The sequence below is a fragment of the Emys orbicularis genome, chromosome 11, assembly GCF_028017835.1.
Source record: "Emys orbicularis isolate rEmyOrb1 chromosome 11, rEmyOrb1.hap1, whole genome shotgun sequence".
Taxonomy (NCBI): domain Eukaryota; kingdom Metazoa; phylum Chordata; order Testudines; family Emydidae; genus Emys; species Emys orbicularis.
In genome coordinates this window covers 68745060-68763362 of record NC_088693.1, presented here as the reverse complement: position 1 = coordinate 68763362, position 18303 = coordinate 68745060, and the positions used below count along the sequence as shown (strand labels likewise).

Genomic DNA, 18303 nt, shown 5'->3' with positions numbered 1-18303 from the left:
CCAGATTTTTCAGCGCACTTAGCATTGTATAGCACTTTGTAGGTTCGAAGCACAGCTCCCATTGACTTCAGCTGCGAGTGCTCAGCATTGCTGTAAATCAGGCTCCAGGGCCTCAAGCTAGGCACCCAAAAATGAGAAATACACAGTTACCACCTGTGAGATGTTTGGTTTAAGTGACTTCCTTAGCATCACATGGCAACTCTGAGGCAGGGATAGAATAAAATTCTCCAGAGCAGCCTTCAACTGCCTTAACCATGAAAATACCCCTTTTTCTTCCAACAGTCATCTCTTTAATTCACTACACACCTTCCAACCTCTGCAACAAATGAGACAGGGTCCCACAGAAAACAACTGTCTTTACTATACAACCCGATTCCTCCTCTGAGCAACTCCATCCTGTGCACTGCGTAAGGCAGGGACTCTGGAAAAAACTGTATGGGATCATGTAGTTAAAGATGATATCACAATGCATATGCACAAGGAAGACAAATTAACGCTGCACATGCAATCTTAATTATGGCATTTACTAACTTTTGAGTGCTTGACCTTGCAATCTTAATAATGTTCTGTTAGTGTAGATTTGTGTGCAATAGAGTCGTAGAAGGAGTTAGAAAATATTAGACACTGAATCAATGTCCATGCAAAGGCAGGACTGCTGCCTAGGTTAGACTTTATTACTTTGTACTCCTTAGTAACAAGATCTGACCTTCATACTGTTCATCACAGCTGTGAAGCCTTCAGTTTTGCCTTCCTCTCAGAATAAAGCCTTTATCTTCCCCTCCCTGCTACAACTGCTCTCACAGTACCCCATCTCCCTTGGAAAGCTGTTACAAAACAAATATATGCAGACATTTCTATAGCCACAAAAAATGGAAAACATTCAAAAACAGATTAGATTGAAATCAACATGAAAGAATCAATACTGATACTGAATACAGAATGCTGATTATTTTCATATTAAATTCATTTACATCTGCTTTTGAATTTTTTCCCAATTATTTTAAGTTGCCACTACTCCCAACAGAACTTCGGTACAGTCTGTTGAATGACTATGGTTTTAGATTAAGGAATACATCCTCCAGGACAAAAAGGTAATCCAAAAGGAAAGTCATAGGAAAATAATTACTGAAAAATTGCCACTATTTTTCGGGTCTAAGATCACGAGTCTAAAGCCTAATATGGGATTTCCTTCTTGTAATCTCCATTGATCTCATTCCTGCTCTCAACCTTCCTTGAGGTCAATGACATTAAAGTAACAGAAGAAGCTCTTCAAAATGGAACCTACTATAATTTGAAGCAAAAATTCAAGACAGCACACACCTCACTGGTAAGTGTGAAAGTCCCAGAAATAGTTAATTCCCCCAATTGTCCATATATAACCAATATAGTGCCTCCAAAGTAGGTTTACTTAGCAGTAAATGAAGCATTCAGCATCCTTGCAAATGTTCTCTATGCATTCTTTAAAAATAAAGGTTTTTAATGCTTTTTACTCCTTTTAGCACTGCAGAGCCAATACAGCTATGGGAAGTACCTTGGGTATTTTCACGGTTCGTGTATCAACACATACTGATTAATTTCCAATTGTAGATTGTTTATTACTGATTATAATGGCAGAAAGAACACAGTTTGACTTTCAGAACTGATAAGGGAGTCATTGACATATACAAACATGAAAACTAATTTTTCCTATCCTTTTTAAAGTAATAGCCAGTAATGACAATTATTTTTTATTTACCACAGTCAAGACTAGTATTATTAGAAATGACTGAAGAATATCAGGGGCCCTACTTAAACTAGGCAGAGGGCAGATGAAATTCAATGTGGACAAATGCAAGGAAATGCACACTGGAGCGATAATATGAATTATTCATCCATATTTCTGGGTTCTAAATAACTAATCACTAAGATAAGATACATGCTCAATGGGAGAAAAAACGTCAAGTGTTATAATGGAATTAAATTATTTGTATACCCCTCATTTTGAAGACTGTGTTAAGTTTTGATCACCCAGTCTTAAATTATTTTTTAGCAGAAATGGAAGGGATCCAGACACAGGCTTCAAAAATTACTAGAGGCACAGAAAAACTTCACTATAAGAGATCAGAAAGTTTAGGACTGTTCAGTTTAGAACAAAGATGAACAACAGGGTACATGTCAGAAGTATATAAAATAATAAATGGTATGCAGAATGTAAATTAGGCACTCCTATTTGCCCTTTCTCATAACCCAAGAACAATGGGGGAGACTCAAACTGAAATAGGAACAATTTAAAACTGGTAAAAGGCAATTACTTGTTATACAATCCATAATTAATCTGTGGACCACATTGGTACAAGATAGAATAATATCTCAGAATTTAGGATTCAAAAAAGGATTCAATCTTTACATGAATAATGAGAATGTCCATAGTTATGTTAGGTAAAATAAAGAATATAACCCTCATGCCTAAGGGTATAAAGTAATCACCAACTTCCTTGGGTTAAGAAGAAACTTTTTCCATGGCAGGTTATTTCAAAATTGTCCATTCCAGGGATTCTAATGCTAGCACCTTCTTCTTAAGTATCTGGGACTGGTCACTGTCAGAGACAAGATACTAACTAGATGGACCACTGGTCTGACACAGTATAGCAATTCCTATGTTCCTCAATTCTAAGCCTGTTAGCTTGTATGTACCCCAACAAATTCAAAATTCTTTGGTCTTGTTATTTTCCCCTTACAACAGTATAATTTACATGAAATACTTCCTTTGCAAGAACACAATCACTGCTTTAAGAAAAAATTCTTCTGTTGACATTTTAACAGTTCTGCAGCAGCTTCAGACATGGCACAACCCAAATAAAATCATTATGACTTTGCACTCTAGAAAATGTCTTCATTTTTGACATTTGAGACCAATTTCTGTCCTTGGATGAAGATAAATGTCATGGATTTCAATGGGAGCTATGTGCATCCACAGGCACAATATATTGCTATCTTCATGTTTTAAGAACATTTATGCTATGTAAAGGAGTTGCTTTCCCAGACACAAACTATGAAGTCTCACATATGGAGATTCTGACACTGATCAGGTCCCATTTGATCATGGACAAGGTTCCTCCAGACATTTACACTAGGGCATAGCTCAGAAAAACATGGTAGGAAGTATCCTCCCCTCAGGAATGGAAGGAGAATTTGGAATGATGTCTGAAAAACTTAGCTCCACAAATGGTGTCAAGTACCAGATACACATATTTCTTTAAAAGTTATAATCCAATAAAGAAGAAAAACATTTTATAAGCACACTACAACTCAACTGTATGTCTTAATCAACACATGAATTTCTTGAGTATTCTGAAGGGTTTGAGTGTTCCTTTTGTCTCAAGATGGCCATGGTGTAAACTGTCTCACCACTTCCATATGAGTACTGAACACCAATGGTAAATTATCCAGGATCTAACTTTAGGCTGGACCATTGTTTGGACACAGTAACCTGCCATACAGGAGCTCTTCATTTAGTTCCAAGCCCATGTTGTTTAATCTTCTCCCTTTGCTATGAAAGCTGGGAAAGTAGCGCACATTGTGCCCTTGGACCAAACACATCATATTGTTAAAAGATAAATACTTATGGTGAGTTAAGAAGTTGTGTTGAGAAGTTCTCAAAGGAGTGTCCTCTTTGTCAGAATGATTATTGTCAAATTATGGGGCGTTGAAGATACAGGGGAGGGTGTATCAAGTAAAAAAGAATGGGTTGATCTTCAGGATAGAGTGACATATGTAGAATCCCCAACCATGAAAATGAGAAGAATCTAAGACATTAACTGAAATGAGTGCAATAAAATGATGGAATGATGAATTTAAAGTTGGCTGGGAGTTTCTGACTGAAAATACTATATTCTGTCAGAGCATATTTAATCAAAGGAGAACTTAATGAAGTATTTGACACAAGTGTTTGAGAAAATTTAAAGAAAGCATAATTTAAATGCCTGTACAAGTGGCTATCCAATTAATGATAAAGAAAACATGTTTAATATTTTATCGCAACCCTATTTTAAAGCATTTCCCCCTATATATTTGTACATAAGAGTTCTCTGCTGCCACCACAAGGATATAGAGGATGAGGCAATGGATTTTAGTCACTTGTTCTGAAACATAATTGTCTTTCAAAAAAGTACTAGCATTTTGCTGTTATTTGTGGATCCATATGAACAGTAATATTTTCAGTCAATATAAACAAACACACATCTGGAATATACATGCTAGTGTAGTGCATTTTAAAGGTTTTATCAGGATAAATTCAAGACGGCTATATTATCAATAAAACCTTTATAGTACAATCTTGTAATCTGAAAATGCCACATTTTTTCAGAAAAAGCAGTGTTTTAGGTGGGACTGAAAAATTATATTGGGTGATTCTGGACCCCTCCACCTGCAAAACTAGGCTACCTACAAATCACCAGTCCTGACTCCAATATGAGATACTGAACTCTAAATTAGTCACTGGTAAATGACTGAATATTACCTGTCTTGCACAAGAAATCAGTGAAATGTTGGAGGAAGATTCTACATTTTGAAGGAAGAGAACACAGAACGTACTACTGATATGGCAGACTGGGTTTTACAAAATGGCAGTTGTTTGAAGAAGCTCAGGAGTTTGGAACATTAGGATAAGTTTTGGGAGATGGATTAGTGGTCAGCGTGCAGAAAGAATGGTGACAATAAATTAAATTTATCATCACATGACTACAGTTTTACATACAGCTCACAACTACACTCATTTTTTCTGGTTTATACTATATACCTAGTATACATATAGTACATATGCAATAACCATTGTGTTTTTGAATAATACTAACACAATTTATATACACAGACACACACAGACACACCACTTCCATGTGTTTAACAAAGAATATAATTCAAGCTTATGTAGATCCATCCAAGGATCTCTTACAAACACTGAAAAATTTAGCCACAAAATCCCTGTGAGGCAGGCAAGGAGGCATAATATTGGTTTTACAGATGCAGAAACTCAGCTGGAGAGTTTAAGCGACTGATCCTTGGCCACACAGAAATCCACACCAGGACTCCTTACACAGAACATTTTTTCTCCTTTGATACACAAAATCAAATATTTGTATTTCAAACAATATACTCATTTTGTGTATACTAATTGGATGGACCACAAATAATTAGAGGGGAAAGGATTAATCAGTCACTGGATTTTTATGTAGTCACACTTCATATCCAAAAAACAAGCTACAAGCATTTGCCATTAGCAAAGTGGCTATTTCAGCCTCAGCACTTACTTTTTAAAGCCACTTCTGTATTGAAGAGAAGAATGAATTTACTATGCTCCCATTCAGGGTCTAATTTTGAAATCCGACATGCAGGTCTTATTGAAATCTATCACAATTATCCTGAACAACTGTTGAAGCTAAAATAAATTTATTTATGAAATTTCTTTGCACTTTGAGATATTTTGACATCACGCACAACAACTGTGTGACAAGTGAGAAAGAACTGAAGGAAAAATTGCTTCAACACAGAGAAAACATTTTAGAAGAAAAACATGCAAAAATATAAGAATAAAAGGCTTTACGTTAAGCTTATAGGTAGATGAAGAGAAGACCTTCAGGGAAATGTATAGTGATTTCTTAGCTGTAAAACAGCATCCTGACAATTACACCATTTAGTATTCTGTATCCCAACAGATCTTCATCCTCTACAGAAACTGGGGAAATGATTTAATTATTTTTTTCTTTAAAGGTATTAGAAACACTACCTGGTTCCTTTCTTTTGTTGAATGCTAAATTTCAGTGCTTATGAAAAACATTCACACGGCAAGTTTTGGGGTTTTTTTAATTGGTAAGAGGTAGAAAGACCAATTTCACCAATAATAAGGGTAGACAATATTCTGAGTCTACCAAATGTGAGATTATAGATACTCACTCTATGGAACTAATCATGCCCAACCAGATGCTACAAAACAAAACATAAGGGTGATCCAACCGAGAAGGGAAATGGATGAGTTAAGAAGTAGGGAGACAGAATTTATACTGGCCTCTACAGTCACTGGACAAGGACAATTAAATACAAAGTAAGGCCCATAATGGTCCCTATCTGAAGTTCTCATCCTACCCCTCCTCAAAAGACCCAAGAAAAATGCTTTGCAGAATGCTTTGGAGGTCAATAAATACAGGTTCTGAGGGAAAGGAATTGTATGGTCAAGAACCCTTCTTGAAGGAGATGTCAGCAACCTCCTCTCTCTTACTACAGGGTTTTAGCTCTAATGCCTCTGATCACAATTGGTGTATGACAAATCACTCTGGCATGCCAGGGTCCTAACAACTTCATCCTTATGTCATAAACAACACATTAACCTCCATCCAGCAACCAACGGGTAACCAGCATGGATCTCAAAACATGTCTGAGAAAAACATTATATAGCCAATGAGCATGAGCCAAAGCTTCCTTGTAATCTTAAATGTGGCTCAATGTGTGTTACAACAGTTTAATCTCAAGGTGACAAGGGTTTGAGTAGTAGTCTCTATGATGGCATCTGAAAGGAACAGTTTTGTAATGGTGGCAACCTGACCATTTACAGATCTACTAAAAACACAAGGCTACAGAGGCCAGGTCTACAATACAGACTTATATCGGTATAACTATATTGCTCAGAGGTGTGAAAAATCTACACCCCTTAGCGACGCAGTTATACAGACATAACTCCCCACCCATCTGCCCCCTGGGTAGAGCTTCTCCTGTCAACGTAGCTACCACCTCTCAGGAAGGTGGATTAACTACGCCAACAGGAGAAGCTCTCCTGTTGTCGTAGTAGCTTCTTCACTAAAGCGCCGCTGCTGCGCCATTGTAGCTCTGTACGTGAAGACAAGCCCCAAGAAACAAGAAGGAGGCGGCATAGTGACAGAGTTGATTAAATCAAGAAATTGACAGGCTAATAAAATTGTTAGAATAATAAATAAAATAATAATAATAATAGATACAACAAAGCAAAAGGAGGGGGCAATATTGGCAAGAAAATATTGAGCCAGCAGGAAAATATTGGTCTTTTGGATGACACAACAAAGCCTGTTTGGATGGAGGTCAAGGTTAAAAAATGTAATGGGGCAATCAGACCTTAAATATTGATTAAAATCATGTTTGCCAGCTCATGTGCTTATTCTCATACAAGTTATACGGTGAAAGATTTATTAGATGTTCTAAGAAAGTAAGTTGCAAAACTCAGAAGAGAAGAGGAGAAATTGTTCATAAATTAAGCTGGAGCCTGGAGTTACATATCCAATGATTTTTTTTGCCCAAGGTTGATTTCTAGGAAAACTTTGGGGTGTATGTAGTGAAAACAGGAATATACTAAAAAGTGCATGCAGATACTGCTGACACTAGCACTGTGTGGGCTGAAGTCTCCAGCTAGCCAACAATGATTAATCAGATTGAGGTGTCATGAAGAGAACTTCATCTATTTTCTTTAAAAAACAGAGAGAAAACAGGGTATGTTAAAAATTAAAAAATAATTTTAAGCTTGAGATTCAGCTTTCTTGTGAAGGACAAAAACTGAAAAAGAAGTTAACATTCTAACATTTAACTGTGGAGGTGTTGCAGAATTAAAACATGATTTTAAAGTTCTAAAAGTTATGACTTTTGGTATTCAAAATCAAATTCCAATCTGCCAAATATATTATTATGATTATTTTATAGCACGAGCGCTATATTTTACTGTCTATTGTGTCTGCTTCACAAGCACAGTCCTTATTTACATGTACACCTCTACCCTGATATAACGCAACCCGATATAACACGAATTCGGATATAACGCGGTAAAGCAGTGCTCCGGGGGGGGGGGGGGCAGGGCTGTGCACTCCAGCAGATCAAAGCAAGTTCGATATAACGCGGTTTCACCTATAACGCGGTAAGATTTTTTGGCTCCCGAGGACAGCGTTATATCAGGGTAGAGGTGTATTTACTCAACTTGTGTGTGTCTTGTAGTATCCACAACAGTGATAAGATTAAATAAAATATGTTCAATTACATTGCACATGAACGGTTTATTGGTAGGGAGATTCTCTCTCAACCCCACCCCCCAAACCTGTCCTTAGTTCTAGCTTTCTAGTTTGTGGCTATTATGTTGCTGGGATGCAGCTTGTTCTCCACATGGCCTATTACCGGAGCAGATCATGCTCTGATTGTGCAATACCCAAATATGGCAATTTTGTGTTGCTTACTGTTCCTAACACTAAGGTGAAACAAGTTTCCTGAATAGGTATTGACAAGAACAAAATCTGTGCACTACATCTTCTTTTTACTGGAGTCTATCTACTTTGAAGATAATAGCTAGATATTTAACTGATCCACCTCTTCAGAAACTTCTTCTACAGAAAGTCTCAAAATTTCAAACCGTATAACGTCAAAGTGCACTATGGATGTTTTAGTCAGCGACAGCAGTGTCCACAGTGTTCAGCAAGCTAGTACAGTGGAGATTTACATCCTGGCTTATTGAGCACCAAGTCTCCATGTAGACAATACCAAAAATCTGAATTTCATTGACGTCAACAGGGCTATTCACATGAATAGGGTTTTGCAGGATCAACCCTTACTATTAACCAGTCTTTCAGCAGGTAAAATGTTGCCCTATAAATATAAGTTCAAGAGTAGAGAACTCACTAAAAGAGCCTAACATTAAAGCAGATGGGATGAAGTTTCTTCATTAGTAGCAAAGAGTCAGTTTACAAGACAATATAGATAGAATATTATGACTAGCTTTTTAGTTTGCCAAAGCATTGGTTTTTATTTTATATCCACATTTGTCTGTACAGCTACGCTAATGGGTTTTAACAAATAAAGTTAAAATTAATATTTTGATTATAAGGCAAAGAAAAGAAACAGTGCTAAGTACTAAAAAAAGATCTTCATGTTTTAATAAATGAGGCACTGAGGCTCTTCTGAAGGCAAAAATATTAAACTAACTTTTATAGAAACATCAATACTGTTCCCCAAACCTGGCAAAGCGTATATTTTATAAATATGAACTGTTCAAAAGGTAACTACATCAAAACAGATTTTTATAGCTAAAAAAGAAATGGTACCTTTAATGTTCTAGTTGGAGCCCAGCCAGTGCCATCAATTGAATGTTCTCTCAATAAACTGGAACAGACAAGGAGGCATACATTATACAATACAATCTGAAACTGAGAAGCAGTTAAGCTTACTTAAAACTTTATTGACTGCAATCTCTTCACAAAAAATCAGAACACTAAACTTTTATATCCCTCAGAAAATTAGTTTCTCTTGGGATGCAGAAATTACACCTTTTTTTGTATTATATGAAGTATTTTGAGCTGTTAAAAATCCATATAAAAATGACAAAAGGGGGAAACGCCCCCAAACTAACTGTTCGTTCAATTTCATTTTAGAACTCCTGATCTTCACAGCATAATCGAAAATAAGGAACTTTAAAAAAATCCAGGGGTTTACAGAACTGAAAACAAAAATATAATCAAGCATGTATAGATATAACAAATGAGATAACAAGCCTAACAATGTCCCTTCTTAACTGCTGTACACACAGACATACACACAAACAAGCAGTTTCTAGTATGTCCCTCTCACCTATAGCCTGGGTGAATCGGTGGGGCTTGCAGAGCACCCTGAGAATCACCAAAATGTAGGCTATTTCATGAGAACATAAGAGCGGCCATACTGGGTCAGACCAAAGGTCCATCTAGCCCAGTATCCTGTCTACCGACAGTGGCCAATGCCAGGTGCCCCAGAGGGAATGAACAGAACAGGTCATCATCAAGTGATCCATCCCATCACCCATTCCCAGCTTCTGGTAAGGCAAGGGAAGGGGAGATGTATTTTGACAGTAGCGGCATCCCTTATGTTGAAAGAGCTTCATTTTCAGTGCCTCTGTTGATCAGGAATAGGAAAGACTTGACTTTTTTTAAGTTTGTCTAAAATTTACATATTAGAATTTTGCAATCGCCATAATTTTGAAATATGAATGTGCGTCAAACCCAGGTGAAAAAATCCAGGTAAAGGTCCAATGAATCACAATCGCTTGTTGGACGCTCCTCCTCTTTTATGCCAAGCAATCTGCATCTTCAGGGCCTCAGCTGATCAACAGTAGCACCGTGGTTGGAAGAAAGAAGTGATATTGCAAGAGGCGAGGACACAAGCCATTTTAAGGCTTTACGAATCAAACCCAACACCTTAACTCCACTTGGAAGTAAAGATGCCGTCAGTGTGGATCCCAGAGCATAGATGTCACATTTTCCGGCTGAGAAACACTGGTTAATGGAGGAATAAAAGGAATTCCTTACAAGTTACTTGTGCTAAAACCCACACAATGTATCTAATCCATGTGAATTTACGTGGAAATGGCTGTATGAATTACATATGGCTGGATTCTGCTATACCTACATATAATGTATAGAAGAGATTAATCTGTGCAAACTGCACATTTTTGTTTAGTACTGAAGTCCATTATTTAAATACTTCACCTAGTTTTAAGATGAATAATTAGGAAAAACAGTTGAACAGATTTTTAGATTAATTTTTAGCCTTTCATTGAAAACACCTGGACACCTCTTAATTGTGCCAGACTATTTGGCAATTATGTGATGTACTCAAATAGAGATTAGGATAAGAGTAAATGTGCTTTCATTTGTGAACAGAACAAATTTTCACTCAGGGCAAGTCTGTACTATAGTGGCACATCAAGGAAGTGGTTCTTCTACCAATGTCGTTACTCTACCTCTCTGAGATGCCTTCTTCAGTTGACCTAGTTGAATCTACACCAGGTTAGGTCAATCTAACTATGTTGCACAAGGCACAACGTTTTTCACAGTCCTGAGCAATGTAGCTAGGTCTAGCTAATTTTTAGATGTAGACCAGGCCTCAGATCTGCAGAAATAAAAGGCTAGTGCCCCATGCCTACTTGGCAATAAAAAGTGCTGCCAATTTACTACCATCTTGCTACAGATACCTTTCTACTTTTCACTTCATGGGGTTTTACTGAACTGGTGTTTTATTTTGCCATATTTTAGCTACCTCTAGTGTCATCCATAACTAATCCACAACAAAATCTTAAAAACAATCCCCCCCCCAACCTCCCCCCCCAAATTAGAGTTGATAGAGTTGACTGCATAAATAATATGATTCAGTAATCAAAGCTTTCCTATATGGTAATAACAATGAAATCACTATGTGATTAGCCAGTATTCTAAGGATAGCTATGCAGTATTAGGAAATTAACCTGTAATAAAATGCCTTATGTTTTCCCTAAAATTCATTAGTAATGACACCAGGCAACATGAATCCTTGCTAGCTGTGCTTCTCAACTAATTATCTTCATCCTTCTGTTGCCTTAATGCTAGTCTCATTGCTATGCCCTGATAAAGAGAAAATTTTCAACTATCACCACATGATTCAAGATTTACTTCAACAGCACAATGAACTACAGTAGAGCCTGAGAGTTACAAACACCTTGGGAATAGAGATTGTTCATAACGCTGAAATGTTCATAACTCTGAGCAAAACGTTATGGTTGTTCTTTCAAAAGTTTACAACTGAACGTTGACTTAATACAGCTTTGAAACTTTACTATGAAGAAAAATGCTGCTTTCCCTTTTTTTTTTTTTAGTAGTTTACATTTAACACAGTACTGTACTGTATTTGCTTTATTTTTTCTGTCTCTGCTGCTGCCTGATTGCATACTTCTGGTTCCAAACGAGGTGTGGGGTTGACTGGTCAGTTCGTAACTCTGGTGTTTGTAACTCTGAGGTTCTTCTGCAGTACCGCCGTGCCCGGGTGGCTGAAATTTGTGATTTCCTCCAAAAGGAAGCATTTTGGTGGAAATCACAAATTCTGCAGAAAAAAAAAGAGTTCTGCAGGGAGCATTAATTCTGATCAAATTCTGCATTATGTAGTGGTGCAGAATTCCCCCAGGAGTATATTCTTATAGCAGGAAAGTAAAGTATGAATGATCTGAAAAAGGATTTTTATGAGTACGTAAAGGATAATGGTATTTTTAGCTTGATTTTAGTGCTGCTGCCCTCATAACACTTTGCTAAATTAACGCAATAGAATTCATTGGTGGGCCAGGGCTTGGATGTGGCACCAAGTGTCCTGTTTCACAGGTGCTTGGCTGGCTGGTCCTTGCTCACATGCTCAGGGTCTAAACAGATCACCATGTATGGGGTCAGGAAGGAATTGGTTGGCAGAGAGCTTGGGTTTTTTCCGCCTTCCTCTGCATTGTGCGGGTACAGGTCACTTGAGGATTATCTTGCTATAATCTCATTTAATCATTTGTCTGCGGGACCTCAGGCACTGTTGCATCTCAATTCCCCCTATTCTCTGGCTGTGGCACTTAAAAAATCTAGTCTCCTGTGGGCTGTCAAACTTTGGTCCAATTTCGGTTGTTGGGTTTAGTGTACCGGTGCTCGGTGGTGTTGATGATACACAAGAGGTCAGACTAGGTTGATCTGGTGACCAATTCTGGCTTAAAACTATGACAATCTCTAAACCTGTTCAGATAATTTACAGTGATTTAAAGTCAGGATTAAATAAATTTACATATAAAAAGCATAAAAGTACTTAACACTATAAATCTATAGATCTCAAAGTGCTTTAACAAAGGGATGCAAGGATCACGAGACCCATTTTAGAGATAGAGAAATGGAGGTTCTGGGAGAGAAGGTCACACAGCAGGTAAATGGCATAGCCAGGAAAAGGACCCAGCCTCTTGACTCCTAGGTCAGCACCTTATCCCCTGGAGCACTGCCTCTCAAGAAAGCTTTCATGAGATTGTAGTTGGGTCTAGCTGAAAATGTGCTTTGAGTTATTGAATGATTTTCAAAAAGAAATTTCACGCGAATAATTAGAATGACTGAAAAAGAACAGCAAAAACTTGCCAGTTTTCAAATTTCAAACTAGGTTCATTCACTGGTCACATATAAAGCTCCACATCAGTCCTGGCCAAGGTTCACACCTCTGACGGCAAACACAAATATCTGGCTGATCTTACACAGCTCTCCTTTCCAGCCCGCAGAGTGGCAACTTTGATCTTGGCTCCATTTGCTCTCCCTGATGCAGTGTCAGAGCATGGAGCATGAAGCTGATACATATGAAAACTTTTAAATTCCCCGCTTTGCCTGAATCTAGGCAGGCAGAGAACTTCCAACCAGGCTTCCCGAACTGCCACTCCCCCTACACCTCCAGAACTGAGGCCTATCACCATATTTAACTGGGGTGCTTAGAGTTTATACTCCCTCCAAAGGCTGGGGGGGGGGGGGACTCTAAAAGTGTAACCCAACTTCTAGTGGCAAGGTGCAAAGCAGCAGAAAGCAGGTGCCAAGCGCCGAGCGGCTATTTGGGCTGCTCCAGGGATGTTTCATCCCACAAAAGCTACTCTAAGGCCCAGGGCCAGGAGAGGGCACTTTAGGCCACTCTGGGCCCCAAAAGGAGAATGACAGAACTGGGGAAGGACTGGAGACCAAGCGAGCGTTTAAGAGCTCAGATAGAAGGATGAGGAAAGGAGAAATGAAGGGACAGAGAAGGTGAGGAGAGCAGGAGGAGAGTGACAAAAAGAAAAAAAAACCCAAAGGACAAGGACAAAGCATAGAGAAGAGGAGAGAATGGAGAAATAGGGGAAGGTCTGAAACAAGATGTGGGGAAGAAAAATAAAAATCAGAGAGGCCTATAGAGGACAGGGTAAATAATACATTGGGGGCGGGGACAGGGTTGGCAATTGCTCCAGATTATTTCTTTGGAGAAAAAAGTCACTATCTCAGTGGTACCCCCCTTTCCTGTCACAGTCCTAAGAGTGGTGAGAAGATTTGTTCTCACATCCCCAGTCTGGCACCAGTGTAAGTATTGTGGTGAGGTAAATGGGGCAGCATGAGGGGAAGGGACAGGGAAGTACAAGAGAAAGGGACCGTGGTGAAAGAACTGAGCGGGAGTGACTATGTGAAGAAGATCTGAATAAGCAAGAGTGGGTGTGAATGAGTACATCTCTGGTTAGAAAGTCCCACTGAGTTGATTCCTCTTCGCTATATTAAAATGTTGGGGTAGTAGAGGGGGAAGGGGAGACCTGCTGGGAGGGTGTTCTCTCTGAAGTCTTTGTGACTATGAATCATAGAATATCAGGGTTGGAAGGACCTCAGGAGGTCTTCTAGTCCAGCCCCCTGCTCAAAGCAGGACCAATCCCCAGATTTTTGCCCCAGATCCCTAAATGGCCCCCTCAAGGATTGAACTCACAACCCTGGGTTTAGCAGGCCAATGCTCCCCCCCATGGAGCTTTCTCTGGACTCCCATTTTGCGCCCCCCCCCCCCCCAAATAAAGTGACCTTCCGGACAAGCTGCAAAAGACATCCTTTTGACAGGGGTTTGGATATAGTGGAGGGTAGTCTTCCCAGAATGGTAAAGAGAAGAAAGGAGGTTGGGTTTTTTGGTAAGTAATTGGCTGGCTGAGATCCTGTTTGAATTGATTATTTTAATGCTGTTGGGATTTTATTGTAGTATTAATTACATCTTAGCCACCTAGAACCTTCTATAGTTGTCTATTATTATTATTATTAAACTATATAAATAAATAAAATAAATATCCAAAAGCCTTTTCTGTGATGCTCTGGAATCAAGTCGCATATCTGGTCTTGTTCAAACCCTTAAGTGTGCTATATTACACATGAGAAAGCTTTTTCTGTGAAGATGATTTGGAAAAGCTTTTCCAAATCTATTTAAGCCTCTATATCAGTAATGTGTACACATACTACAAAATACATATGGATTTTTAAACAATTGAAAAAAACAGCTCCTCCATTTACCATATCTGCAAAGACTTAACATTCAAGATTGTGTTTTTCCTTAGATGATGGCAAAAGAAGCACTTAAAGGGAGTAGTGGAGGGATTTGCTGCTTTTTACCAACTGGTGAGGTCATCAACTCTTGCAGGAAAACCAAATTCCTGAACTAAATAAAAGCGCAGACACAGTAGCTTAGAATACACAACTGTCAGAAACTAGTTGCAATAAAAACAACGAGGAGTCCTTGTGGCACCTTAGAGACTAACAAATTTATTTGGGCATAAACTTTCGTGGGCTAAAACCCACTTAATCAGATGCATGGAGTGGAAAATACAGTAGAGAGGAATAAATACACAGCATATGAAAAGTTGGGAGTTGCCTTACCAAGTGGGGGGTCAGTGCTAACGAGCCAATTCAATTAAAGTGGAAGTGGGCTATTCTCAACAGTTGACAAGAAGGGAGGAAAAAATCACTTTTGTAGTGTTAATGAGCTCAATGTAATCAAGGTGGCCCATTTCAAACAGTTCATAGAATCATAGAATGTCAGGGTTGGAAGGGACCTCAGGAGGTCATCTAGTCCACCCCCCTGCTCAAAGCAGGACCAATCCCCAGACAGATTTTTGCCCCAGATTCCCTAAATGGCCCCCTCAAGGATTGAACTGACAACCCTGGGTTTAGCAGGCCAATGCTCAAACCACTGAGCTATCCCTCCCCAAGAAGGTGTGAGTATCAGTAGGAGGTGCTGTGTATTTATACCTCTACTGCCACAAGGACTCCTTGTTGTTTTTGCTGATACAGACTAACACGGCTACCACTCTGAAACTAGTTCCAATATGTTACTCAAAGCTCTGAGGAATAGACTAAACCATGATCTACATACAATTTTTGTACCAATGTAACTATTTTGGTTAGGGGCAATTGTTTTTAAGAAAAAAAGTTAAATCTGTATAACCTCTAGTTTGGTTGAGGTAATTAATTTGGGGGCATAAGTTATGCGCTTCGGAACCTTCACACTAGTATACTAGTAGACAAGCCCTTCGCAATTCCTTTCAGACTTGCCCAAACCAAGCTTTCCTTCCAGGCATGATGTTTAGTGGAGTGGAGTGGAGTGGGGCTAAGGTGGGCTCCCTGCCTGCCCTGGCCCCGCACCACTCCCGGAAGCAGCCGGCACCATGTCCCGCCGGCCCCTGGGGGGGGGGGGGCAGAGGGCTCCATGCGCTGCCCTTCCCTACGGGTACCTCCCTCGAAGCTCCCATTGGCCGCAGTTGTCTGTTCCCGGCCAATGGGAGCTGCGGGGGGAGGTACCCACAGGGGACGGCAGCGCGTGGAACCCTCTGCCCCCCCTCCCCAGGGGCCGCAGGGACGTGGTGCCGGCCACTTCCAGCTGTGGCACAGGGCCCACGGCACCACGGGGGTGGCAATCCCCGTGGGCACCTGATGGTCCGGATCCGGCCCGTGGGTCATAGTTTGCCCACCCCTGTCCTAAGCACTCACTAACTTTCAGAATTATCTACAGATGCGACCCAATTCTGGCAGCAATAAAGTGCGTATATTTACATCACATCTTTTCCAGGCTAACACTGGCCCACGGAGGCAAACTAGTCTCTTCCATTCGCTACTGCGTCCATCTGTTCTATGGTATTGAGATTGACTTTTTTGCCCTCCCTGCTAAAGATTCCTCTTAAGATTTCTTTTGGGTGCCCTCGTTTCCCCACACTAGTTGGTTTCCACTTGACAACTTCATGTGGGAGTCTGGGTGTTGGCATCTGGAGTACATGCCCCCAAAATGTCTAGTACTTTCTTCTGAGGGTGGAAACAAGCCGCTGATTGGTGATTTCTTAGATCTCTTCATTGGTAATGAAGTTTTTCCAACCAATGCCCAGAATCTTTCATAGGCACTTATTTTCAAAAGCATCTAGTTTTCAGTATAACATCTCTAGCTCTCGTATGTTAGCACAGATTACATTTGAATTGAAAATTTTCCATTTTGTTCTGGTGCTATATATCTGATTTCTATACGTTGTTAAGTTTATTAAATGCTACGGATGCCTTTTCTACCATTGAGGTCACTTCCTTCTTGAGGTCTCCATTGGCCAATATGGTGCTGCCCAGATAGATGAACTGTTCCTTGATATTTTTGCATTCTAATGTGATGTTACTACTTGATGTCTGGGTTTCAAGGATGTTTGTTTTACCATCGCTAATTCTAAGCCCTGCATGGTCTGAGGTTTTTGATGGGCTGTCTTTGTAACTATTCGGAGATGTCACTCAGTAATGCAATATCAGCAAAGTCTAGGTCTTCTAGGCATTTGCCATTTACCCATGCTATACCACTGTTTGTGTTGCTAATACACTTCTACAGTATCCAGACCATGGGAATGTCAAACAATAATAAAATAAAGATAAAATACAGCCCTGTTACATGCCAGTGTTCAGATTGAACCACTCTGTTGTCTGGTTGTTCACCCTTCCAGGGTGAAGAAAGTGTGCACAGCTTTCTTTATATACAGTATATAAAAAGAATTTGCAAAAAAACTCTTATAAAATAAGAATTACATCCTACAGCAGTAAACAAATATGATTGAGAGATCAGCCTCAGAAAAGATTCACTTCATGTAAAAGAACACCTTCTTTGTCAACAGAACAGTTTAGAGTTTCTGTAAAAATCAAGACATTTTTCTTTCAGCATTGGAAGGAATGTTTCTCAAGCTAAGATCAGATTCAATTTCAATGGGGAAAAAAAGAACCACTTTCAACAATGTTGACCACTTGATTCCACAACAGAAAAAGCGAATGCAAAACACAGTAAAATCTTGGGGTGTTGTCTATCTCCAGGCTCAGACATTCTGATATAATGTATCAATTAATAATAATGGTCAACAAAGTAAGTGGATGAGATCAAATAGAAAAATCAGAAATGTACAGCAGAGGTTCAAGAAAAAGGTATATTGGAGCATGAAACAAACCACAAATTATATATTCGTGAGGGTGGCAACATCACAATGAAGAAGGCTATTCAATATTTGAGTAAAACACAGTAATCCTCAAAATATTTCCAAGTTTTCCTAACCAAATCTTTATAAAATTTATTAAGGTGAGTTTTACATGTTTTTTGGTTCTTATTATGGAATGGTTTCCTATAAGATGCATATTGGAAAACATAATCCCAAGTGTACGTACAAAATGATGGGGTATAAATTAGCTGTTACAACTCAAGAAAGATCTTGGAGTCATTGTGGATAGTTAAGAACATAAGAACGGCCATTACTAGGTCAGACCAAACGTCCATCTAGCCCAGTATCCTGTCTTCTGACAGTGGCCAATGCCAGGTGTCCCAGAGGGAATGAACAGAACTGGTAATCATCAAGTGATCCATCCCGTGGCCCATTCCCAGCTTCTGTCAAACAGAGGCTAGGGACATCATCCCTGCCCATCCTGGCCATTGATGGATCTATCCTCCATGAATTTATCTAGTTTTTTTTTAACCCTGTTATAGTCTTGGCCT

At 39.3% G+C, this 18303-nt stretch overlaps 1 protein-coding gene across 1 annotated transcript in view; it reads right to left on the bottom strand.

Moving 5' to 3' along the window:
• Positions 1-18303, bottom strand: part of UBE2F (ubiquitin conjugating enzyme E2 F (putative)) — a 141725-nt gene that overhangs the window by 49986 nt on the left and 73436 nt on the right. Inside the window, exon 7 of the mRNA XM_065412933.1 lies at positions 9081-9138. Within this exon, the coding sequence (XP_065269005.1) occupies positions 9081-9138 (58 nt within the window). The remainder of the gene's footprint in view (positions 1-9080; positions 9139-18303) is intronic.